This window comes from Salarias fasciatus, chromosome 16 (assembly GCF_902148845.1).
Source record: "Salarias fasciatus chromosome 16, fSalaFa1.1, whole genome shotgun sequence".
NCBI classification, from domain to species: domain Eukaryota; kingdom Metazoa; phylum Chordata; class Actinopteri; order Blenniiformes; family Blenniidae; genus Salarias; species Salarias fasciatus.
In genome coordinates this window covers 10,518,153-10,543,842 of record NC_043760.1, presented here as the reverse complement: position 1 = coordinate 10,543,842, position 25,690 = coordinate 10,518,153, and the positions used below count along the sequence as shown (strand labels likewise).

The following is a 25,690-nucleotide window of genomic DNA, read 5'->3' as shown; positions in this document are numbered from 1 at the left end:
AACATGTAATCATTGCAATCAATAATATGTTAAAAAATGGCCTTTATTGGAAATTAAAGCTTTTTTAACAGTTTTTGTGCAGTTTACTTATGAAAATGACCATAATGGAGGGGACAGTCATCATATTCTTTACCTTTAAAACATACAGAATGGCCAACATGATGACTTTCTAGAGTGTCATTATGGTGAATTATTGGTAATCATTATTGTTTGTTTTGGTGCACGGAGCGTGAGTACATTTGGAACAAATTTATATCTTATTATGAACCATCAACCAGTTGATATTTTAATGCACAATTTTAGCAAAATGTCACACCATGCCGGGCAAAAAATCATAAAAACAAAGCATGTGTCGCCACCTATTTACTACAGCCATGGTGTGCATGAGCAGCAGCAGTGTATTCAAAGCGTATTTTCTCCAATTTCCATGGAGGAGTTAGAACATTTTCAAAATTTGTGTTTTCAGTGATACTAAGTACTGTTGTTGCATAAATGGACACACAAAACTCTGAAATTTGTCTGTCCTCAGGACAGGCATAAATGTCTGTGTTAGTGTCTTCTTTTTAATCCCTGTATCTTGCAGGGCAGGTTGGGATCCCCCAAAGGGCTGGTTTTGACCTGCGGACCATGCATTGGGCAGGGTAAATGAAGTTGACTCTGTGTAAACATCATCAGGGAGCGTTACGGGCGTCTGTGAGGACAAACTGACTGCATGTTGCATCAGTTTGTAGAATTACACAACTGTTGCCTGCTGTTACTGGCTTGTTCTCAGCACATGAAATATAAATACTGACTGGAAAATATTCAAATGAACTACTGACTAAGAGAGGATACACTTAATAATGTACTTTTTTTTTCAGATAACATCGCTCTTTTCTTTTTCTTTTGCTCTAATTTTCACTCTGAGAATAAAGTTCTATTCAGTTTGGAGAATAAGGAGAAATAAAGAAGCTTTTGTGCTTATTTAGACTTCAGAAGTGGAAGCATATATTACACTCTGACACTGGGGATAATAACCATGTTTCCACTTTTTTTGTGCCACAAAATGATTTCCCTCCTCCTCTTTCATCTTCCTATCAGAACCAGTCAGCCGGGTTCTTCAGACCATGGCAGGAGGCCTCCTCAATGCTTCCCAGCCTCCGAAAGGACAGAAAAAGAAAAGGGATTCATGTGCATAATAAGACTGAAAAGCAGGGGAAGAGAAATTAATCCCACAGCAGAAACTCTGAAATTGTCTGTCCTCAGCCAGAATACATTGAATTCTCACAGGCAGCGATCTCCATGGTAACAAGCCCATTAGTGAGAGAATAAAGTGGTGCAGGGCGGATGGTTAGAGAAAAGATGGGAAAAGGAGGAAGAGAGTGTCATCAAGGAGAAAGGAATGCTGATAGTCGGGACATGGAGTGTTTTCATCTTGCTGGGAACTTTACCAGTCCTACCAGCAATCTTCCACCTGTCCAGGCCGTCAACCACACACCTCCTGCCATGCTCAGCAGCTCAGGGCAGGGAGGAATCCGTCCCCGACGAGCCTCAGGTCACTGCAATTAGCTCCCTTCCATATATATGGTATGTAAATAAAGATTTGTATGCTTTGTCTTTTAAAGATTAGATTTTTATTCAGCAATCCTAACTTTAGGGCTAAAGAGTGCAAAAAAGATTCGATAGGCTAAGATAAGACAAGATAATCCTTTTTCTATCCCTCAATGGAGAGAAGGAGTAGAAAAGGAATGCAAACAATTTCCATAATAAATAATAGTTAAAAAGGCTAAACATGCTTTAAAAAAAAAAGAATAGAACTTAATCAGTAGAAGTCTTGAAATGGCTACACTGTACAGGTTTAAATAAATTTGTTTTCTTTAAAGTTGACAGTAGAAAACCTACATCCGATAACAGAAACACCATGCTGCGTGTTGCCTCCCTCAAATTTTGGGAAAAATATAGTACTGATTGTCTTTTTTTATTACTGAAACAATGAAGATCTGGAGCAGGTTTCTGGTACCGAAAAAAGGAAGGAAGGAAAACATATTTTTGACTAAGAAACCCATATTTGACATATGCATTGCAATAACATTATAGCTGGAGTTGATTTTCCTAACTTCACCAATGTGGGCTCATACTCACCGTCTTTGTGCAACATATCTTACAACTCATCCCACCCCACTGATTTAAAGCAAATAACCAGATGTTTTTCTTATTTTCACCAGGTATTGATGAAGCATCACTTCATCACTGCTGATTGATGCCAGCAATGGATTTTGAGCAAGTTTCAGAGTTCATGTCAACATATCGAGAACATATTCATGCAATTTTTTTTTTAAGCCCTTAATTGGACTTTTTTAAATATCATAAATTATAGTCTTTAAAACAGGACTATGTTTTTCTTTTCATTAAAGGTTTTGCACTCAAAATGATTTCATTATAATGTCATCTGGTGTAATTTTGAGTGGAACGACTCCAACAGTCTGCATTGTTAGGGAGAGCATGTCCGCTCCACCTCTGGTTCCTTTACAGCTTCTTCATGAAAGCGGGACACGCTCACCTCGTCCAGGCAGCGCTCGTACTGTTTCCTCTGGTTGTCATTTTCCATGGACAGAGCAGAGTTCTCCGCCTGCGCAGGAAATACAGAAAGTCATGTAAAACATGAAAATATAGGTGAGTCTGGGACAAACACGCGAGACAATGAATTCCAGCTCCTGATGTGATTTCCTCTCGGTGGGGTGAAGGAGACACGACACGCTGGATTCATGGAGCCTCTCCGCCTGCAGCTCTGTGGGATTTGTGGCTCCACCGGAGAAAGACGGCTCTAAATAAATGATGCTTTAAATTTCAGGCATCCAAACTCCATCCTGCAGCCCCTCGCTGTGTCTGTAAGGCCGGCCGGAGGTATCCCAAGTATAATTCAATTACTGACAGAGGTCTCGCCCGACGGGGGACCAGACACCATTCTGGGAAACTCGGGGGGGAACTTTCCAGTGAAATGATTAATCCAGTAAATCTTTAAAGGCCAGGCCACCTGAGCTGGCACGTTTCCACTTAAACGCTGCGAGCGACTCGTCTTTGTTGCCTTAAAAAAAAAAAAAATCCCTGAAATGGCTCAGTTGGCCCGAGATAATCACCGCAGTGTTTCAGCTGAGCTGATGATAAAACACATGATCGCTCAGAGTCGCTGACTTCTTAGAGATGGTCAGGATTGTTCAAAGGCCACTGTTTAGGCTGGAGGTCCGCAGAAAGGTCAGGGAGGGTTTGTACAAGCATCATCTTTATCGATGCACTCCATTGATTACCAAATTATAATGTAGATTGCAACTAAACACATGCAATGAAGTAACAGTTATTTTGATGTCAGTAAATGTGATATTCAGGCTTAAAATCAGCCTTACAGATAAAATACACTTCCAGCTGACATGCGTAGTGCTCACACACCTTTCAAAGCACAATAATAATCCATTTTATTTATAGTGCAGATTAATTTTAAAGTCTCATTGTGCTACAATGTGTCAAATATACAATACATCTCACATTTATCTTTATCGTACATGTGCTGTTGACAAACTGTTATTTATGAAGGACAAAACTGTTAAAGTGCAATTAATTTACAATGTGTATATGTAAATATTAAATAAGGATACAATGTTATTGAAATGGTTATCATTTTAATGGTTAATGATGGAGAAAGTCATCATCGCCATGATCAAATGTGTGTGATTTTGAAAGATATTAAATATTACTTGTTTGCTCTAATTGTCTGAAACCTGGTGGCATAAAGCCAAGAGCATAAAATGACCAAAAACTACAAATTGCTGCCACAAGTACTTTAAGGGGCAAGGGGTATCTTTTTGGTTTTGTTCCTGATTGGAGGAAGGATGGAACACGATATTGACAGGTGGATCGGTGCAGCGGCTGCAGTGATGCAGTCGTCGTATCGGTCTGGTGGGGAAGAGAGTTTTCTTAATCTACACATCGTCACTGTTGGATCTTAAAAAAATCATGTGGCGCACGACTTCAATAGTGAATGAAACCTAATTTTTTTAAGAGCTGTGATAATAAATACAAGCCTGACTTATGAATGCTGCAGTATTTTTGTGTCAACACAGCGAGCAGCAAACAACAAGACAAAGTACTTTTCTTAAGTTTAATCTGCCACGTCAATATTTTTTTTATAGCAATTTAAAATTTTATACACAGATGAGGGCAGTAACTGCGCTTCTTCACACACAGATAGCCATTAGCTTATCGAGCAATCAAACAGCAAATTAGCCAAAGACTTTCACTGAAAATGGCTTAAAAGCAGACAAATCAAGAGGAGTCAGCAAATCTCCTCCGAGTTGGAAAGCACAGCAAGTTCGGTCTGTTTTTAATATTCATCTTTTTTTTCACCAAATATTTCATCTTTCATGGAGAAATTATAGGGAAGCCACCCAAGTGTGCTGTAATGACTGGGAAGTAGTTTCAGACTAAATGAAGAGGGGAACCCGCTAATGTTTCTCCAGTTTGGCATTAAAGTTTAATCACACAGTGGAAGAAGTAAAGGCAGCCACCGTGAAGAGGCAACAACATAAAAACCACAGAATACACTCAGGATTATCCATTATGGTCGTCAAAGTGTGCAAGAAAATGGATGTAATTTAGGGTGGCACTTTACTCTGAGAGATCATCACTAATGTCAGACTGGCTCAGTTTTCCTGTTTCTTTGCAGTACAACAAGAGGACATCAAATATCAATGAAACGAGCGTCTGTGCTGGAACTACTGGAACATATGTATAAATGCTGGCGATACGTGGGAATCACATATCACAGTGTTGCAATAATAATACATTTGAGAGCGCCCCTAGGGTCACTCAAGGTCACTATAGAGGTGTTGAATCCTTTTCCTTCGTCTTTATCAGCAGCGTCATTACAGGCTTTGCTACAAGTCACAAGTCATCTGAAGGATTGTTTCTCAAGTGGTTCGACAAGCTGACCTCCATTATTATGGACGTTTATCACAAAGCACAGATCTGATTCTACGGATGAGGTGTCAGAGAGCCATAAGAACAACATGAATAGACTTTCTCTGCCTTGTTTATGCAAATATATGAGGGTGCAGCTACAAACAAAAGAAAGAAAACTCTAGTTAATTGCATAATTTTTACACATTTGAATTCAAAGGTTTTGAGTTGATTGTGATTATTACGGCATCCATTTAAAAAATCTTATCATATGAAATATGTTTTGAATTATTCATTTTCAAAACCGTGTAACTGAATGCTCAAATAGCTCAAAATATATTGCGTAATGTGTCATAAATCAAGCACAGGGAATTTTCACAGTTTAAATTTCATTGTGTGAAAAATTAGATGAATGTGTGCGATTAGAAGCCGCACAAAACATTTAAATTCCATTTAAAGTGTGCTAATTAGCTTGAAGTACTTTTAATTTTCACTTGATCACTTTGGCACCCATAAAAAATGAAAAAGTGTGTCATTTCTCACTTCTAATAAAGTGTTAGCAAGAAATATTCCATCAAAGGGAAAAGAGAAGAGTGTGATGGCGTAGTTAGATTTCAATAAAACAGACAAATCATATTAACCGCTCTGAAACTGAAACTGGTCCCTAGAAATGCCGACACATTAGACACACAGCCAAACTGTTTGGCAGTTCTTGGTTTTTGTCCATTACCTAAAACGTATTTCTGCATGTAAATCACCCGAACCACGTTCAGACAATAATTAGAAGCTTTTTTCATCTGCTACAGTCTTTATGTCTCAGCTTGACCTTTTGAAGGCCAGATGTAAGATTATGGCAGTGTTCACAGTAATTATGGCAGAAACAATGTACTGAGGCAGGAAACAAAGCATAAAGAGATATAAAGACCAGCACTTTCACCCAGAACAAATACTTTTGTCCTGTGTAAATCTTAAGGTAAATGTAGAGCTGGATCTGTTAAACATTTGAGTGCAAGACATGTGACAAAATATACGAAGAAGCTCATTCACTAAAAAGACACTAAAAAGATCCTTAAGAGTGGCAGACGTGTGAAATACTATTCAGTGCTATTTCTATAGAGTCAAATACAACACAGTCATTTCAAGGTACTTTTTCAGAGTAAAATCTATCAGACTGAGCAGTCAGAGTAAATTGTGAAAAGGAAAACTCTCTTTAACAGAAGGAAATCTGCAGAACTAGACTCAGAGGTGGAGAGTTTCTGCTATTCCGGTTGAGGTTAAGGGATAGTAGGGGAAAAAGGGATCGGACAGATAGACGGATAGATTGTGGTAAAGGATTCAAACCCTGGTTCAGGTACGGGGTAGGGATTCTCTAGGGCAGAGAAGGAGTGGGCAACAAGCAAACAGACATAAATCCACTCACTGCAGACCAAACACTGTTTAGAAAGTCTGCTATCAGCCAAAATGTGCTCTGCAGCATGAGATCACACCTGCAGTGTGTCATCTTGGCATTCATAGCTCTCATGTTTAATGCATCTTTGCATTACTTTAATCTTTTTAACACAGTGTTGTCCATTTGTAGTCTTCTGCAGGCGAATCACCTTCAATTAATGTAAAATGAAGATAGATCTCATTCCTTCTAGTCAATGAAAATCTGCCAGCAGAGAAAGGAAAGTCATCCCCACCAACATCACTACTGCTGACAGCCATCGATAATGGTCCACTGAACCAGTATTGGGTGGGGAATGGTCCACAACTGCACCTTTAACAGAACTCATGAGGGCCATTAGTTGAAAAAACATCTTCAGCATCCTAAGGTGTTGGTTTATGCAGTGCTCAATAATGAGAAGGAGACAAAAATCTATTTATCACTCAAATCAGAGTCAGTCTGGAAATGGCATGCAAGTAGTAACTGTTAATTTCGTCTTTTGCACAAATTGCAACTTTTTGTACTGATCTTCACTTGTATCAAATGGACTCTTGTTGCACAGTAAAATACCCAGAGACAGCACATTAAAATGTAATGAGTCATTGTAGAGGATTACTTTGTAGCTGTGACAATCTTTGTGTCTCAGTCACTGCAGGCGTGTTTCATCCAATAAACCATGACACAAATGCACATAAGTGTTATCTGTGCATCTTTCACCTCCCATCTAAAAGGCTGATTCACTTGTGACTGGTGGGGAGTGTTGGGCCTCTAACCCCCTCGTGGGGTTGTTAACACCTTGATTGGCTGAGGGCACATTCGAACTGTGGATCCATTTTGGGTCAGATGAGTCACAGGTGTGAAGCTGCCTGAGGATGGACGCACAGATAGCTTAAAAAAGCGTCAATCTATTGTCGTTGGCCTCAACTAGTACTGAAAAAAACCACGAAAAAAGAGAATCTTTACCACCCAGAAAAGAATCAATCAGAGTCCAGAACAATAACAAATCAGAAAGCTATAACCACAAACCTGCTTCATCCAAACTCAACTCGTGGACAGGGACTTCCAAAACAAAGATTTATACAAAATTCTCATGTCACAATGGGAAACTCTGCTTTCATCTCCATGGAACTAATGCACATCACATCCATAGTCAACAATTCTTCTGCACATGTTTGAGAAAATGGAAAATAACAACAGTGTGTGCATCCAGGGTGTCATGACTCCCAGTCTATGTTCTCCTGGAACTTGGTAGTTTTAGAGCTGAGAGTCACTCATAACAGTAATCCAACTTCATTGTCTGTCCTTATGAATGTTCTCGCCTTTGTTCATGCCTGAAGCTTATTGTTCTCTGCTTGCATGGGTTTTTATAAGAAATGTTTTTTCTATTAGCAAGTCTTAAGCTATGGCTGACTGTGGGATGTCCTCATTGTTAACACTTGTTTATAAGATATTAACAACTTTTCAGATCTATAAATTAAAAATCCTCTCATGCTAGTTACTGACTTTTGAAATCTGTTAGGCATATTGATGCCAATTGTTGTCACAAATATCCCAATAATATGAGCCACTAACCCAACATGCCAGCTATTATTAATCAAATTAAAAAGAAAATAATGACAGCCACACGATATAAAACAGGGATACTTTCAGGAAACCACATTCTGTGTTGCAGAATATAACAGGCGACGTAGAATAAGGAGTGAATTCTCCTGCATTTTTCTCCCCGTCTGTGCTTTGCAGTAGATAAAGAAAAAGCCATCAATAATGGCTGCCTGAGACCTCTCAACAGATGGTGAGTCCTATTACCTTTTGAGCCGGGAAGGTGTAACAGAGGGGCGTACTGTACCTTCGACTGGAACGCTGACTCCAAATGTTAACTACCCTGTCAGCCTTTTAATTATCACCTCCTGGATATGAATAACTCCATTGTCTTCGGCAGTTTCCCTGCCCGTAGAACCACTCTTCAACATAATGGGGTCTCTTTTTCCTGTATTATTCAAAGACGGATGGAGGCAGGGTAAAAACGCACTGCTTGTTTGTCATTTGCATGTCTCCCCAGTGTTTAAATGCAGCATACAGACACATGCATGACATATCAATAGTAACAATCACTGGAGAGTTGCTGAATTTAAACAGTGAACACTCATGATTTAGTTTGCTAACAACATAAAGGTGCACAGTATCTGTAACTGGCATGTTTTAATATTTGCACCACAGGGTACTTCAAATTCCTCTTTTAATATTGATTTCCCGAATGTTTTGAAGCAGATTAGCCTTCAGCTATTTGCATTTTAAGACCGAGTAATGTGGAGTGACACTACAAAAACCTCCTGGGAGGTCCCAAAGCGATAACACGAGTGGCCAACCTCTTCCTGACCTTGTTACTGCCAAAGGTGTGAAAGAAGTGAAATGTTGGTTGTTGGTGTAACTGGACTGAGCGATAAAAGCTCCCCTCAAACCATGTTGTTACTACAGGCAGATGCATGCTGGGGGTAATTGGGCCCTCAGGAGTCCAGATTTTTATTTATTTTTTATTTTTTTATTGAAAACTGGTATAACCTAATAACAATTACACTTCACTTTTTTAAATGAAAACATAATAATCACATTGTTTCCAGTGTTGTGAAAGCTTTCTAAAGACATCCAGTCACAATAATAACCCATTTAGACAAGGGATCTCATGCATGAGCAATTTTGCCTGCAGCTACATAAGAATGTTCACAATTTAGAGATTCTTTCAAATTAATGACAATGAAAAAAGTAAGACAGACTTTTAATTACAATCTGGAAAAATATATATATGCAGTATATTGGAGGAGCTGAAATCCAGTTTGTACAACTACGGCAAATTAATCATCAGAGGCATTTGGACCAGCAGTGTCAGGTTGAACTGCTCAGTGGATCAGGGGAAACATACAGTCCAATTGGATTTAAATGTGATGGCATAATGTTTAAATACTGCAGACGCCACAGTTTAATGTAAGAAACACAACTACATCTACACATCATTCACATTTAATGACATTATTTATAAAATGTATTCTGAAGAATGTGGAATTTCCGTCTGAAAAACAAAGGCAGTCTGAAATCACACAGTGACTTTTCTCCTCACTTTCTGCAGCCTTCAGCACGAATGTTTTCAGTTAGATTTATGTTATGGCTTTTATGCTCATGCTAATTCACCAACAATAAAGATAGCTACCTTTCACAGCTGCTCTACCGATCTCTTCGCTGTCTTCTCTGCAGTTCTGACTTTCACTCTCACTGTGCCAAAAGTGACTTTTAATGAAAACTTGCCATTCATTTTTACATGTTTCGAGTTGTCCCGCAGGGTGGATTAAACCCTCTCAAGGTTTTACCTCACGTCTGATCTAATACCTCATACAAAAGGAAACAACAAAACTTGGTAGAGATCAGAGAAGATGTGACCCTCACTCCAAAGCTCAGTCTTCTCACAAACAGCTCCATGTGCCGTCCTTCAACTGCTGACATACCCTCATCCTCCATAGATGCCAAGTGAAGCGCATTTAATTGAAGTACCCACGATATATCGACTGATCTGACATTTCAGGGGGAGAGGGGAAGCGCGAGAGGAGTGGGGGTGAAAATGAAGGGGGAACAGTGAAGGGAAGGGTAAGAAGTGGACCATGCAATTCACTTTACCTCCAGTGCTCGGAGTCGCTCTAGCAGGGGATTGCTGTCCTTTGAATTCTCCTCTGATCCGCTGCCACTGGCCTCGGGCGAGGTGGGCATCTCCGCCGCCGTGGCTGTGGGACCCTCCAGACTGTCCTGCTGTTTCCACATCTCCTCCAGGAGTTTGTCCTGAAAACCAGAGAGCAGATCAAAGTTTCATGCCTCACAGCCACAACGAAATGAAAACTAAATTCTCTTTGTTCTCGACTTTCATTTATAATTGTAATAAATCTTGACGAACGACCCACTGACTTCTGCCTCAGTACATACATAAAACTTCCACTTTGGTTGACTTTAGAGATTTATCCACCCAAAGTTTTCTACTTATGACTTGTATTGTTTCTGCTAATGCTCTGAAAGTTGAAGTGCGACAAACAGAAAAACTGTATAAAGAACTGAGTGAATTATCTTGGCAAGATGATTGGGTGAAAGCAGCTCCAAAACTGCTAACTCGCGCTACGAATTCCTGATAAAAAAAAATTCAAATGTAGTCTGAAGCATCTTTATTTTGCAGAAAGGAAATACAGTTCAAAGTACAGAAGATGTGGTTCCAAGGAACTAACTCTGTTTATACAGAAATGGCTGAAAGGAAAAAATGACGCAGTTTCCATGCAAGGTACAAGTAGGTGCAAACTAGGGATGCACTAAAAACAAGTTTTTAAAATATGAGTACAAGTACTAACCTTAAGCTACTATGAGTACTTATTAAATGCCATAAAGCATTCATGGGTGACGTCAAACCGTCCACCTGTGTGTGGGAGCTGATTGTGTTGTTCCGTCACATCGATGAGCACGGAGCTTATTTTGGCTCGTAGATTTTATAGACGGGATTTTCTGCCAGTTATTAGTCACAAATCAAACAATGTGAAAGAAAATGCGCTGTAAATGTAATAAGTTATATAGTAATTACTTCAATCATGTCATGGCCTTCTTCCAAAACAAAGTGAACGTACTGGAGGCAGTCAACCTTTCTTTCTTTCTTTCTCTCTCTTTCCTTCCTTCCTTCCTTCCAGGTCTGTCTGCTCCATTTGGTATTTGCAAAATGAAAGAAACTTTTTCAGGTGAACTGAGAAAAGTTCTACGAAAGATTAAATGCATAATTTTTTTCAACGCCTTGCTTTTTATTATTGCATACTCATTGACACGAGGAGATCAAACTGGCACTCCAAGGTAAAAAGATCCCAGATTTACAACACTCATTTTTCTCTGCGTGCCAAACAAGTCGTAAAATGATGGACATTTGGGTGTGGTGTGCTCAGGCTTGTTTTTCCCAAAGACAACTTCATGTCACTGGCATTACTTACCACTACTGGAGGTACCTTATTGTACTATAAGAAAAAACAAATCAGGAATAATTAATGATGACGAGGATGAGGATTCCTGGTCTGCAGTGGTCAGTACCACTGTGAACCAGTGACAGGGTCCTGAATAGAAAATGGGGCCTCTGTGGTTCAAACTGCTGCAGACAGAAAGGTTTTAAAATAACGTACATGAACGTCTACATTGTGAACCTCTCTCATCTCTGGACCTGAGCCAGTTTTTATTAGTTTCACAAATAATTTTACTCACATTTTTGCCCTAAGCTATAGTAAATCGTCTGTAATTACTGTTTTTATAAATGCTTTTTAATGTGAAAAATACAACACAATCGAATCTAACTGAATTCAAAGATACCCAGTTTGTTATTTTTATACATTAATAGCCACAATTATCATATATCTTAGTTGCAGAGATGTTTGATCAGTATTTGGCTCCCTGATTGTAAGGGGGGATATTTTTATAGCCCTGGCAATTATAAAAGTTGTCCATTGCTGCAATGCATGGTGCATCACAGTGTGGGCCTGATTTAGTAAGATCCTGCATAAAGCACACTGAGGAAATGACTCTCCTCCTCCTGACAATAACATCAGCATCTCTAACCTCGTTTCACATCCTTTAAATAAAGATGCATTAATAAACAACACAAGCATGTAAATGACATTGCAGGTTGTAGATTTTGCATGATCGAGGAGACGAGATCAATATGGCATGTTAATGAATACAAATACACTAAAGACATCATTTATGTTATTTGTGTTATTTCTCCACATCTTTTTCTAGACCTGTTTTTATATGTTGTGTGTTGTGTATGTTGTTGCAAAAGCCTTCATAGATCATTAAAAAAAAAAATCTGTTGCGTTTGCACAGTATTGCAGCAGCTGAGAAGCATTTTCAGTCACTGGACATACAGTTGCATTCTCACCTGGGCTTTTTCCTGTCAAAGGACTCTCGAGTCCTTTTGTTCTTTCTGAAGTAAAAAGAGCTGCTATCAAGACTTTACTCTCTCCACCAGAGTGAGATGGTGCAGAGATAAAGCCCATCGAAACGGAGCATTAACAGGCCAAACACTTTTCTCTGAATCCAGTGGACAAGATGACAACTGAAGCACAACCAACTGTTTGACTTGTGTTCAACCGGTGGTCAGGAGAAGGACTTGAGCTGGATGCCTTTGGCGCTCCGCGTCCGAGCAATCCCTGCATGAGCTGTTAAGTGCTGAAGTGTGCAAGGGATTCGTGAGTCGAGTTCCTGTTATGGTTTTTTTAAAGATTAATAGCTTCATGGAAGGTGAGGCAGCACTGAGGCAGAGCAGGAGGTGTCAGTGGGCTCACGAAGCAATTTTGTTCGTCCTTATCATTATGCGTTAAGAAGAAAATGATTCAAGTGACGCTTCGTCTCGTTTGTTCCGTCTGTGTCGCCTGACTCAGTTTGTCTCCGGGTCACAGTGTGCATTTTTAACTCTGGCTTCTGATTTGGCTCGTGGCAGAAACATCACATTATACACTTTAAAGAATCTGAGTAAGGAAAAAAAAATGAAAAAGGAAGAAGAAAACAGGTCGAGAGCAACACATGCAATCTAATTACACTCAGCTCTGGAAATAGCCGAACGGGCTCTAATTGGAGCTGAATTTCTTTTAAATCAGGCAGATATTCATTCTTACTATCATGCATTGTTCAGATACATAAAGCAGAGTGGAACAGGGTCTTGGAGGCTCTTTCAGATTTAATTCACAGGCAGGCCTTTGTACACAATGAGCTCTGTGGAGGTATTGTAATATCCAATGAATGCACACAAAAAAAAAGGTTTTCCGGTCTTGTTTGATAGTTTAAGAGAAAATAATGCAGCGAGATCCAGCGTATTGTTGTTGAAGGATATAGGTCTCCTGTTTTTCTGATTCAGACTCACTGAATGTTCTAACATGGTCTTCTACTTGCCGTGAATCATTATGTGACACACATTTTGTGCTCCAATGCTTGCTTTGCCCTCCGTTGGCACTCCATTCCTTTGAGATCAAATGATGAAGCGTGGCTGTGACTGGCCATTAATGTGGTGTTGCATTTTTCTGCGCTTTGCAGCAGTGATTAGTGAAAAACTGCAGAAATGGAATATTATAAAGTCTTGATTCTACAAAAAGAAAGACAAATAGTCGCATGCAAAAGATGGAAGTCTGATAAAGTGGAGCCTTGTAATTATGTGGCTTGTTGCATTTGCTTCAGGGTTCATTAGTTCTCATGATTTGCACATTCAGCCACGCATCACACCAACACAACTCATAAATGACATTAAAGCTAATGATGTGTGTGCGTGTGTCCTCACACTGTTCAAACAATCTGTGGACCTTCCTCTATCTTTCCACATAAAGCTGGTTGCTTTTCAATTATAAGAGCAACATTTCCTTTTTTCATAAAGATGGCAAGCAGAACATTATTTTGTGAAGGTTTTACCAGAATGAATCAACATCTATCGTAAATTAAACTATGAGGTAGATATAGATTATAATACATATCATGTTTGGCTATGGAAATATGAGATCTTACACAAAATCAGACAAGGCTTGAATTTATTAATCTAAACAGGTCTATTCTGTGCTATGAATTGGTAAAATTCATCCAACCATCCCTCTGTTCATCAATCCTTCCATTTATCCACTCCATCTATTGATGGAGTTCAGTCATCCATTCGTCTCCCATTCAATTACTCATCCAGCCATCTCTCATTGGTCCATCCTTAGATTCATCCCATCAACAACCCTTCCATCTATCTATTCATCAATCTATCCATCATTTATACATTCAATTCTTTCATCCAACCATTTCTTTAAATTCCACTTCAGGTTTATGGGGTCTGGGGCCTGCCCTTTCTAACAGATGGGGAAAAAAAATAACTTAAAGGTGCTGTAGGCAGGATTCGGCATCTCCGCCGTGACCCATCTAAGATGGCGATTTGAAACCCAGCACAGCCAATCCTGTTCTGTTTTCTCGGACATCACGCCCTTACGCAAGTTAAGCCCCTCCCACAAGAACGTGTGACGAATGCCCCTCGACCAATCATGGTTAGAGCCTCAGGGGCTCTTCTGATTGGTCAAAGATACCTGGAGCTGTTCAGATTCCTTTTCAGCTCAGAACAGAGACAGATGGAAACGCTGCACCCTCGCGGTAGTGCAATTATGCTACACTCCTAAAGGATTATCAATGGATACTGTAACATTTAATCCAAAGAAAACACAGAAAAATTAGCATTGACTAGCAAAATCCTGCCTACAGCACCTTTAAAACTGAACAGTTCACAAAGCAATCTAACACAGACACAAACATTCACACATTAACACCTTTATCCAATTTTAAGTCACCAATTAACTAACAAGTACACCAGCACCTGGAGAAGACTCCACCCAGACTCCCGCTGGCCAGCAGGTTTGAACCGTGAATCTTCTTTTTTCTGAGTGATTAACAGCACACTGTCACAGTGCACACTTAAAACAACAGTCACGCTTCAAATGTGCCACCACAGCAGGTTCTTAAATCACAGAACACCCCACAAAGTTGTGCTTTGATAAGTTTTTCAGATGTGTATTAAAAGCTGCACACGATAAAGCTAATCCTGCCATCGTGATCCTGACAGAGCATGTTTTAAATTTGGTTCAAAACATAAAGGCATCATCAGAAAAAGATTTGAAAATCCATTTTGCAAGGGGAGATCAATAGTATATCTGAAAGTAAATAATCCCCCCAGGTTTCTGAGCTCTATCTGCAATTGGGGTGATGAAAAGCGGAGGGGAGAAAAAAAATCAATTGTTGGCATATTCTCTTATCACAGTTTCACATTATTCCACGACCACCTTCTTCTGAAAGTCTGAAGGCTTCAGTCGATTCATGGCTAGGAGCAAAGATGCGTTCTTACAAATGTATCATTATATTGATGATACTGAAGGAAGCGTTGTGTAGCAGAGGGGAGAGGGTTGTGGTACCTTGTATGCTTTCATGAGGTCCAGTGGATCCACCTTGGGACCTTCTAGTGAGTCCTGGTTCTGTAGTAACGTTCGCACCGTCTCCTCCATGCTGTAAGAAAATAGGAAAACTGCTCAGAGAAGTGCATCTTATTTTTTCCCCCTCAGGAAACAAAAACCTGTGAACCTCATGTCAGATCTACAATATGTGAATATATCAGAGGGAAATGAAACCCTGGACGAAATCACACCATGAATATGCAAAAGCAGGAAGTCAGCAGGGTTCAAACCAGGGAAGTGAGGAACAGTGCTAACCAGTCGCTTGCAAAGTAACTGTCAGTAATTATTTGAGGAGTCCCAAATGCTTTGACACTTTTTAGCAAACAACATAATTCATATGCAGTTTCTACAGCTCTGACTTCTTCAGTCGGAAAACACATTACCAGACATTTAAAACCCTCAAATCAGTTAAAATGTCCAAATCTATACAAAATTATGTCAACTAGAAAGTGATATTCAGACAGGTTATTTCCAGTAAGTATGTTTATAATGATTCATAATGGCATGGTTGTTGACGTCAGACCATACAGCTTGTACAGAGTATATTGCTTAATTTAATCTGACAGATGGACATACTGATGCATCCAACAGGAATGTGGAAAAGAAATTCCTTCTAGTTCACAAACTTCCTTAAACTGTTATTCAACATCTCTTCCCATCTAGGACTGCCATAAGACTCCTGTCTTCTGCTCTGAATTACGATGATGGATTTCCACCGTTGTTTACATCTGGGTCACCGACCGTTCGTTCCTTCGTAAGAGGTTATGACAAGGCCGATCCTGACAGGAAGAATCAACAGCGGCTGCAGAACAATGTCATTTTTCCAGCCCGCTGGATACTGTAATGAAGTTTGCTAATTGGAAGCAAAGGTGTAGAACTGGAGCTGATAAAGCAGTCGATCTCTAATGGAACATCTTCACATCTTCACACTTTATGATTTTATGCTGACAGCACGTACAGTCGACATCCTGATCAGATAAGTTATGCCTGGGATGACTTGACCTACAGCAGTCATACCTTCTCACATCGATACTCAATGAGATCTGCAAGAAAAGCAGCAGGAGGGATATGACCATTAAAGAAAAAAGGGGCAATCACCTCATTCATTTAATTTTATTCAATCTGTCAGAACAAAAACAAAAGCATGATTTTGATATAGAAATCTGTTGCCATGACAAACATTTTAGCTTTAATTTGAACTGGACCAATGCCTGGGTAACAAACATGCGTTTTCCTGATTAATTTCTTCATCTCATCCTCAAAACCAGCCACTGGATTTAGAAGATGTCCGACAGAAATAAGGTCGACAAAGTCAAAGTAATATCGCCATCTAATGGATGTAGAAATCTTGACAGAGACAATGACGAGGAAGACACTTTTATATGACGAGCATAACTGGAAATTAGCACTACACTAAATCAGAACTATTTAGTTTTGTATTTTCTTCACTTAATAGATGAGAAAATACCAAGAATACTTGTACGATATCTTCAAGTCAGATTGCAACAAAGTACCTGACTTTTCTGATTTGGATTTTTATAAGAATGCAGCCATATTTTCCAGACTATCAGTCACAGATTTTTTTTGTTTGTTTGTTTTGTATTCGGAAGAACTTCTGCTTAAATGTAGAAAAACATAGTGGTACATACCATATGGGACCACTAGATGTTACTGTATGACAACAGAAAAACCTCCATTACTACAGAATACGACATACAGAAGAAGAAAATACTATGGATTAAAGAAGCTGGTACCATGATGATGAAAACAAAAGAAGGCTAATTGTGAGCTAAAAACACAGCTATGGAATGAAATATAAATGTTTCATATATAGGCTACTTGTAACACCTATGTATTTTTTTTCTTTGGCGGATGCTATCTATACTCTGGCGAATATGGTGAAACATATTACAGTTAATATCTTTTTAAATCTATTAAAAGCTTTGTTATTCATCAGCTAAGTGTTCCACTACATTTACCAGTGATTTTCTAGTTTTTATTGTATTTGAAGAGTACAGTGGGGTCAAGAGAGCTGTCTGCCTGACAACTTCTGTTAGAGAAAAGCAAAACAATCGATCAACTCTACTATTTATTTGAAAAGAAACCAAAGAGCTGTAGTGTTTGATGTGTGGGTGTTTGGGTATTATCTGACCCACTTTCAATCAGATCGGCTGCAAAAAGCCTCTCAGACATTCACTTGAAGTGCATCGCAGCCTTTAAAGACATGTTTTTGAAGCCTAGAGTTGTTGTTTGTTCACGTTCCCTAAAAAAAACACACACACACACGCACAAAAATCCCAAACTCCCAAAACCCAACAACACTGCTGACATTTCTTCAGACTGCATCAACTGTATCAGTGCAGTCCTGCCATCGCCTGTGATTCTGTAATTGTTTTCCCTCCGAGCTGTGTATGCTTGATGGACGTTGACCATGTTCCCATTAATGTCGTACGCAGTGACATTTTGCCCTGTCACTTCCAGAGCAGCCTCTCCTCCTGTTTGATGCGTGTGACACAGCCATTAGCATTAGCTGCTGACTGTGAGCACAACATTGGCATTCCTGCCTCGAGTCACTGCCACTGACCTGAAACAAACCCAGCCAAAATGGAAACAGCGGGTGGCAGTGGGAAGGGGAAGAGGAGTGCCTGAACTCTACGATTCCTTGAGTTAAAAGTTGAGGACAACTCATTTTAATGTGACATGAAAGTTCAAATTCTAAATGCAAATGGAACCATGTGCTGCTTCATGGTGCTTCAGAAGAACTTCTTTCAATGAAGCGTGTAGAAAACTTACAGCGAGGGCAGTTGCTTTAGCAGCACAGAGTCAGTAGGGGGCGCCAGACAGATGAATGAAAGGTTTACTCATAGGGTCATATCAGGCAATGAGATCAACGAGAAAAGAGGAATACTATTGCTATAAAAAAATTGCTTCATTTCATTGAAGCTTGCATGTAGAATTTCACTGTGCTGACTAAAAAAGCTCACTTTTGTAACAGTCCAAATCCAGGTTGGTAGTAAATAAAAGGCAAACCAGAGGTTTTTTTTTTGTCCCCCTTATATGGTCACATATTAACTGATGCCAAAGACTAAGTTCATGGAGGGCAGATTACTGTGTGCAGGAATTACAATTTTAATCGCCAATATTAAGCAAAAACTGCCTAAAATGAGGAACATGTCTGATAAAGGGCAGGAAAAGTGGCTCATTATTTAGTAGATTTTATTTAATTTACTGGCTCAGCGGCAGCCCTCTGAAGAATTCAGTTTCTTATGTTGCTCTCACCTGGATTAGACTGTGGCGGCACAGGGCAGTTTTACCAGACTGATGATGTGTTGTTGCAACAGTAATGATTCACGGCTCAAACCTTTCCTCGTTGTTTTTCTTCCTCCTCACTTCGGAGCATCACTGACCTCTGAGCCCTGCCTCCTTTTCCACCTGTCCCTCAGCACGCTGAATACAAATACACGACCGATACGCTGTTTCAAGACTGGAAATGCACAACAAAGGTCAAATCCACTGCGTTCGCTCCACCAGAGTTAAGAAGTCATTCAGTGCGAGCTCCGGAATAAAAATAATGCAGAATGTCAGGAGCAGCGCGTTACGTGCACGTTGTTTTCAAAGCGTCAGAATGCTAGCATGACTGAGTGGCTTGGTTTTCTTCGTCTCCTCTCACCTGCTCCTCACGGAGTCGAGCAAGTCCTTCTTCACTCGTATCAAAATTCATGTTATTCTCATCAATATTTCATCCATTGCTTCAATTTCTTTCCTGCCCAGCCCTCACTCAGCCCATGCTGCTTTAACTCAGACCACTTGTCATCGGAAATGAGGCGAACCACACGAGTCTTTGCTGTCCTCCGCCTCAGAGTTAGTCATGGCGCCGGCTGTGATTGGGCACTGAGGGGAAAGTGGGTCTGCCGGTCTCTCTGCGGACGATGTGGGAAAATAACATACAACAGTGTGCTTTTAGAGACGAGGCAGCACGCTGACCACTCCATCGAAGTGTCTGTGTCTGCACTCACTCAAGTGAAGTCCGCTCAACCTGCAGGACTCTACCGTCAGGCTCTCCACAAAATGCAAATTAATATGAACATCATGGGTCAGCATTCGATTCAAATCAGCTAACAGCCTGGTAAATAAATAAAATAAAGATATAAAACAAAAAAAATAACAAATTCAAATTGAATTTTAAATAAAGAATTAAAGCCGCAAGCGGCATTGGACGGGACCTCGCCCTCTGGCAAGGTGGCCCGACTGAGGTCGTCCTAGTACCTTGATGACCGAAGTCCAAGTCACTGGGAACCTTGCTCCTCCATAGACTTCCAGCACCCTCTCACCCACTAACATGTAGCTCTTAGCATCTCCCATCCACTAACATGTAGCTGTTAGCATCTGTCATCCGCTAACATGTAGGTGTTAGCATCTGCCATCCGCTAACATGTAGCTGTTAGCATCTCCCATCCGCTAACATGTAGCTGTTAGCATCTCTCACCCGCTAGCATGTAGCTGTTAGCATCTCTCATCCGCTAGCATGTAGCTGTTAGCATCTCTCATCCGCTAGCATGTAGCTGTTAGCATCTCCCATCCGCTCACATGTAGCTGTTATCATCTTCCATCCGCTAGCATATAGCTGTTAGCATCTCATATCTCTCACCCGCTAGCATGTAGCTGTTAGCATCTCTCACCCGCTAGCATGCAGCTGTTAGCATCTCTCACCTGCTAGCATGTAGCTGTTAGCATCTTCCATCCGCTAACATGTAGCTGTTAGCATCTCCCATCTGCTAGCATGTAGCTGTTAGCATCTTCCATCCGCTACCATGTAGCTGTTAGCATCTCTCATCCGCTAGCATGTAGCTGTTAGCATCTCCCATCCGCTAACATGTAGCTGTTAGCATCTTCCATCCGCTAGCATGTAGCTGTTAGCATCTCCCATCCGCTAACATGGAGTTGTTAGCATCTACCATCCGCTAACATGTAGCTGTTAGCATCTGTCATCCGCTAACATGTAGCTGTTAGCATCTCCCATCCGCTAACATGTAGCTGTTAGCATCTCCCATCCGCTAACATGTAGCTGTTAGCATCTCCCATCCACTAACATGTAGCTGTTAGCATCTATCATCTGATTCAGCGGGGGCCACGGCAATGGATTGCAGTGCGGGAAGCTCCATTGCCGTGGCCCCCGCTGAATCGGTTGGATTTAAATAACTTCTGAAGGAATCCAAGCTGCACCATGTTTGTCTGAGTGAGTATATGAGCAGGCACACACCTATAAATAAGGTCCAGGTATCAAAAAAACCGGAGTTGCCCTTTAACACTGTTGATTTTGAAATTATCCCTGTGCTTTGTTAAAAATGTCATATTTTGCAAAAATATGGGGTGTGAGGCTCTTATTTTGATAGTCATGTCTGCTCCACTATGTCAAACACCAATATATCCATTTGAGTGTCAGAGTAGCGTTATTCCATACATCCCATTGTCTGTCTGTGCATCCACGTATCCAGCCATCCATCATTTATCCACCAACTTAAAGACTGATTTCAGGTGTATGGTGTGTGTCAGGTGATATTTCTGCAGGGTGACAGCTGTTTGGACCATTCCAATGTGTTTCAAGTGTTGCTTCCTCAGTGGCTTGCTGCTGCAGGGGCACTGTTGCTTCAGTCATGTGTGATTTGTGGTCACGGAGCGCCATCTACTGTGAAAAGCAGGTACAACATGCAGAATGTTTTACAGCTGGTCCCAGATCAGCCTATGCCCATATATGGCTTAAGTAGGTCACATGATGTTAGAGTGTGACTCGGCAGACACACAGTTTCTCTTTGGTCAAAACAGCTGGGGAAATGCATTTCCGTGGACCAAAGTGAGCAAACAATGTCAGAAAGTGATAGGCAATTTAGTTGTCTTTCACTGTAGAGCTTTTCAGAGCAGTCAGACTTATAGTTTTGAAACGGGAGGCTTAATTGATGAAGAAGGTGAGATTTTTGAGCAAAATTTGAGCAAAATTTTGAGCAGAAAGTGTGAATGACGGACTTCCTGTTGCATTTAGGTCATAGGCACGAGTGAGAAAGTTGTAGATCTCGATGAGAGGAACGCGTGCATATGTTTCTTTTCTCTGTACCACACTGTGAAGGGTGAAACAGTCCATATTAGTGGTTTTTGAGTGAAAAGTGTTTTGAGGCACATTTGATTTGACAGGAAATAACGGACTTCCTGTTGGATTTAGGTATAGGTATGTCTCTTGGTAAATTGTAGAGCTCGATGAGACGAACTCATCCATGTTGATTTTATTTCTCTGCGACATTCGTGCGGGTCGCACTGTCCATTGTAGTGTTGCAAGTGCGTTTTCAGACTTCAAACTTTAAGGGTTAATAAAATCCACACCCTGAGACTTTTGAAAAAGTTTTGATCAACTTTGTGAGAGACACTTGTCCTCTTTTATTTGGCACCACCCTGACGTCTCCACGACAAGCGGTCTCGGAGCAGATAATTTTTAAAGGAGGAGTCATTTTTTGCCAAATTTTACACTGTACGGGAAATACGGGACTTCCTGTACGATTTAGGACATTTTTGTCAATGAGAGATTTTTAGATCTTGAGGAGACGAACGCATCCACATCAATTTGATCTCTCTACGACATTCCTAATGGTTGCTGTGGCTATTTTACTGTTTCTAGGTGGCGCTAGAGAGCAGATGGGCTTATGGGGTTAATTTTTCCACCATATAAAATTTTTCGCGAGTCAGGATGTGCTTGCCAAATTTGGTGAGTTTTCGTGCATGTTTAAGGGGTCAAAATTGCGTCGAAAGACGGTGTCAGTATAATAATAATAATAATAATAATTAAAGCCGCAAGCGGCATTGGACGGGACCTCGCCCTCTGGCAAGGTGGCCTGACTGAGGTCGTCCTTGTACCTTGATGACTGAAGTCCAGGTCACTGGGAACCTTGCTCCTCCATAAACAACCATTTTCATGACTTGACCTCATTTCCTGTTGTAAATGGCCTTTTATTTTGAAGGGAATTTGGGCTTTCATTTTGGAAACGTAGTACATGCTTCCACTAACAATGTGTAAACCGAAATTATGAAGCTGCTTTGTTAAAAATGTCATTTCTTGCAAAAAAGCGACTTTTATTTTGAAGGGGTGTGAGGCTTTTATTTTGATAGTCATGAGTGCTCCACTTTAGCAAAGACCAATGTATACATGTTGCTCCTCCATAAACATCCATTCACATGACTTGACCTCATTATGTGTTGTAAATGGGCTTTTATTTTGAAGGAATTTTGACCTTATAATTTGGAAACGTAGTACAAGCTTCCACTAACACTGTTTACCCCGAAATTATGAAGCTGCTTTGTTAAAAAATGTCATTTTTTGCAAAAATGTGACTTTTAATTTGAAGGGGCGTGAGGCTTTTATTTTGGTAGTCATGTCTGCTCCACTTTTGAAAAAAGTGCAAGTCAAAGTCTCCCTATGCACAAGTGCATGAGGCTTCACCTGTCTCCGTTTCTTACCCCCATGCCACACAGCCACTGTGAGTAGTGAAGTAGTGAAAGCTGCAGGGGGGGGGGGGGGGGGGGGGGGGGGGGGGGGGGAGGGTGAGTGAGACCTGTTGTCGACACACTGCCCCATTCTATATATGCCGAGCAACTGGTTAGAAGGTAGTATGTACTATTTTCAAAATGTTCGGTGTGACCCGGGCGGGACGCGGACTCACAACCTTGTGGTTGGGAGGCGGATGCTCTACCACTCAGCCATCACTCCGGCAGAGAAGTAAGTGATTCCACTAACACTATTCAATACAATACAATCCACTTTATTTCTATGGCACATTTAACCAACAGATGCTTCCAAAGTGCTGCACAGCAGAATAAAAACTACAATGGGATATAAAACTGAGAAATAAATCCATCAGAACAAAAAGAAAATTCAAAGATATGTAAAAAAAAAAAAAAAGAAAAGAAAAAAAACCTGTTGAACCTGAAATTATGAACATGAATTATGAACATGCTTTGTTAAAAATGTCATTTTTTTTGCAAACATGTGACTTTTTTTGAACGGGTGTGAGGCTTTTTTATTTTGATAGTCATGTGTTCTTTGCTTTCACGAACACCAATATATCCATTTGAGGTTCAGAGTAGCGTTATTCCATACATCCATCCCATTGTCTGTCTGTGCATCCACGTATCCATCCATCCATCATTTATCCACCAACTTAAAGACTGATTTCAGGTGTATGGTGTGTATCAGGTGACATTTCTGCAGGGTGACAGCTGTTTAGATCATTCCAATGTGTTTCAAGTGTTGCTTCCTCAGTGGCTTGCTGCTGCAGGGGCACTGTTGCTTCAGTCATGTGTGATTTGTGGTCACGGTGCGCCATCTACTGTGGAAAGCAGGTACAACATGCAGAATGTTTTACAGCAGCTCTCAGATCAGCCCAGAGCAGCTGCTATGCCCATATATGGCTTAAGTAGGTCACATGATGTTAGAGTGTGACTCGGCAGACACACAGTTTCTCTTTGGTAAAAACAGCTGGTCTTGGCATTCCCGTTGCCCAAAATGAAAAAAACACCCTCAACTTTGATAGGCATTTTAGTTGTCTTTACATATTTCAAGTTTTCAGAGCATTCAGACTTATAATTTTGACCATGGAAGCCTTAATTGGTGAAGAAGGAGAGAGTTTTTGAGCAAAAATGTACAATAAAAGTGTGAATGACGGACTTCCTGTTTGATTTAGGTCATGGGTACGAGTGAGAAAGTTGTAGATCTCGATGAGACGAACGCGTGCATATGTTTCTTTTCTCTGTACGACACTGTGAAGGGTGAAACAGTCCATATTAGTGGTATTTGAGTGAAAAGTGTTTTGAGGCACATTTGATTTGACAGGAAATAACGGACTTCCTGTTGGATTTAGGTATAGGTATGTCTCTTGGTAAATTGTAGAGCTCGATGAGACAAACTCATCCATGTTGATTTTATTTCTGTGCGACATTCGTGCGGGTCGCACTGTCCATTGTAGTGTTGCAAGTGCGTTTTCAGACTTCAAACTTTAAGGGTTAATAAAATCCACACCCTGAGACTTTTGAAAAAGTTTTGAACATCGTCGGAAGAGAAACTTGTCCTCTTTTATTTGGCACCACCCTGACGTCTCCACGACAAGCGGTCTCGGAGCAGATAATTTTTAAAGGAGGAGTCATTTTTTGCCAAATTTTACACTGAAAGGGAAATAGTGGACTTCCTGTTGGGTTTAGGACATTTTTGTCAATTAGAGATTTTTAGATCTCGAGGAGACGAACACATCCACATCGATTTGGTCTCTCTGCGACATTCCTAATGGTTGCTGTGGCTATTTTACTGTTTCTAGGTGGCGCTAGAGAGCCAATTGGGTTATGGGGTTAATTTTTCCACTTTATAAAATTTTTCGCCAGTCTGGATGTGCCTGCCAAATTTGGTGAGTTTTCGTGCATGTTGAGGGGCTCAAATAAGCAATTTACTTCCGGGCAGTAAAATAATAAGAAACAGACGAAGAACAATAGAGGCCTTGCCCTCAGGCAAGGTGGCCTCAGTTGAGGCCACCTCGCCCTCGGGCTCGGTCCCTAATAATAAGAAACGAACGAAGAACAATAGAGGCCTTGCCCTCCAGGCAAGGTGGCCTCAGTTGAGGCCACCTCGCCCTCGGGCTCGGTCCCTAATGAACAACATACATACATAAAATCACAATGAATTAGTAGTTGTACTTGAAGTGCATCTAATTCAGCAACAACTAGAGTAAAAATATGCTCCCTGGGAAGTGGATCATTCATTACATATCTGTGCACAAAAACAACTAGAACATATATCCTGACTAAGTTAGCAACACTTTTTAGTGAAAAATTAATATCCAAGCAATAAAATATTTCCTTCACACAATAACTGGCTCAGCTCAGTGTAAGTCAGTGGTGACATGACTGGAATCAACTAGTAAATAAAGTTTGACTTCATTTTACTGTTTCTCTCCAAGTTCATTTGTGTTTTGATTTCAGTATCAACATTAAAGTTTTATAGCAATATTTCATGTACTGTCTGAATTGTAACACAATCTCATTATGTCATTTTATCTTGTTCATTTTTATTTTTAAAGCATCTATTTTTCAACATTATTATTAGGGACCGAGCCCGAGGGCGAGGTGGCCTCAGAACTGAGGCCACCTTGCCCGAGGGCAAGGCCTCTATTGTTCTTCGTTCGTTTGTTTCTATATTATTAGGGACCGAGCCCGAGGGCGAGGTGGCCTCAACTGAGGCCACCTTGCCTGAGGGCAAGGCCTCTATTGTTCTTCGTTCGTTTCTTATTAT

General features: G+C 40.5%; 1 protein-coding gene across 2 annotated transcripts in view; it reads right to left on the bottom strand.

Moving 5' to 3' along the window:
* LOC115402928 (nck-associated protein 5-like) overlaps positions 1-25,690 on the bottom strand; it is an 80,380-nt gene that overhangs the window by 45,535 nt on the left and 9,155 nt on the right. For both annotated transcript variants that reach the window (XM_030111604.1, XM_030111603.1), the window contains exons 2-4: positions 15,334-15,424; positions 10,019-10,177; positions 2,540-2,608 (exon numbers count right to left, since the gene is read on the bottom strand). In XM_030111604.1, coding sequence (XP_029967464.1) covers positions 2,540-2,608; positions 10,019-10,177; positions 15,334-15,424 — 319 coding nt within the window. The remainder of the gene's footprint in view (positions 1-2,539; positions 2,609-10,018; positions 10,178-15,333; positions 15,425-25,690) is intronic.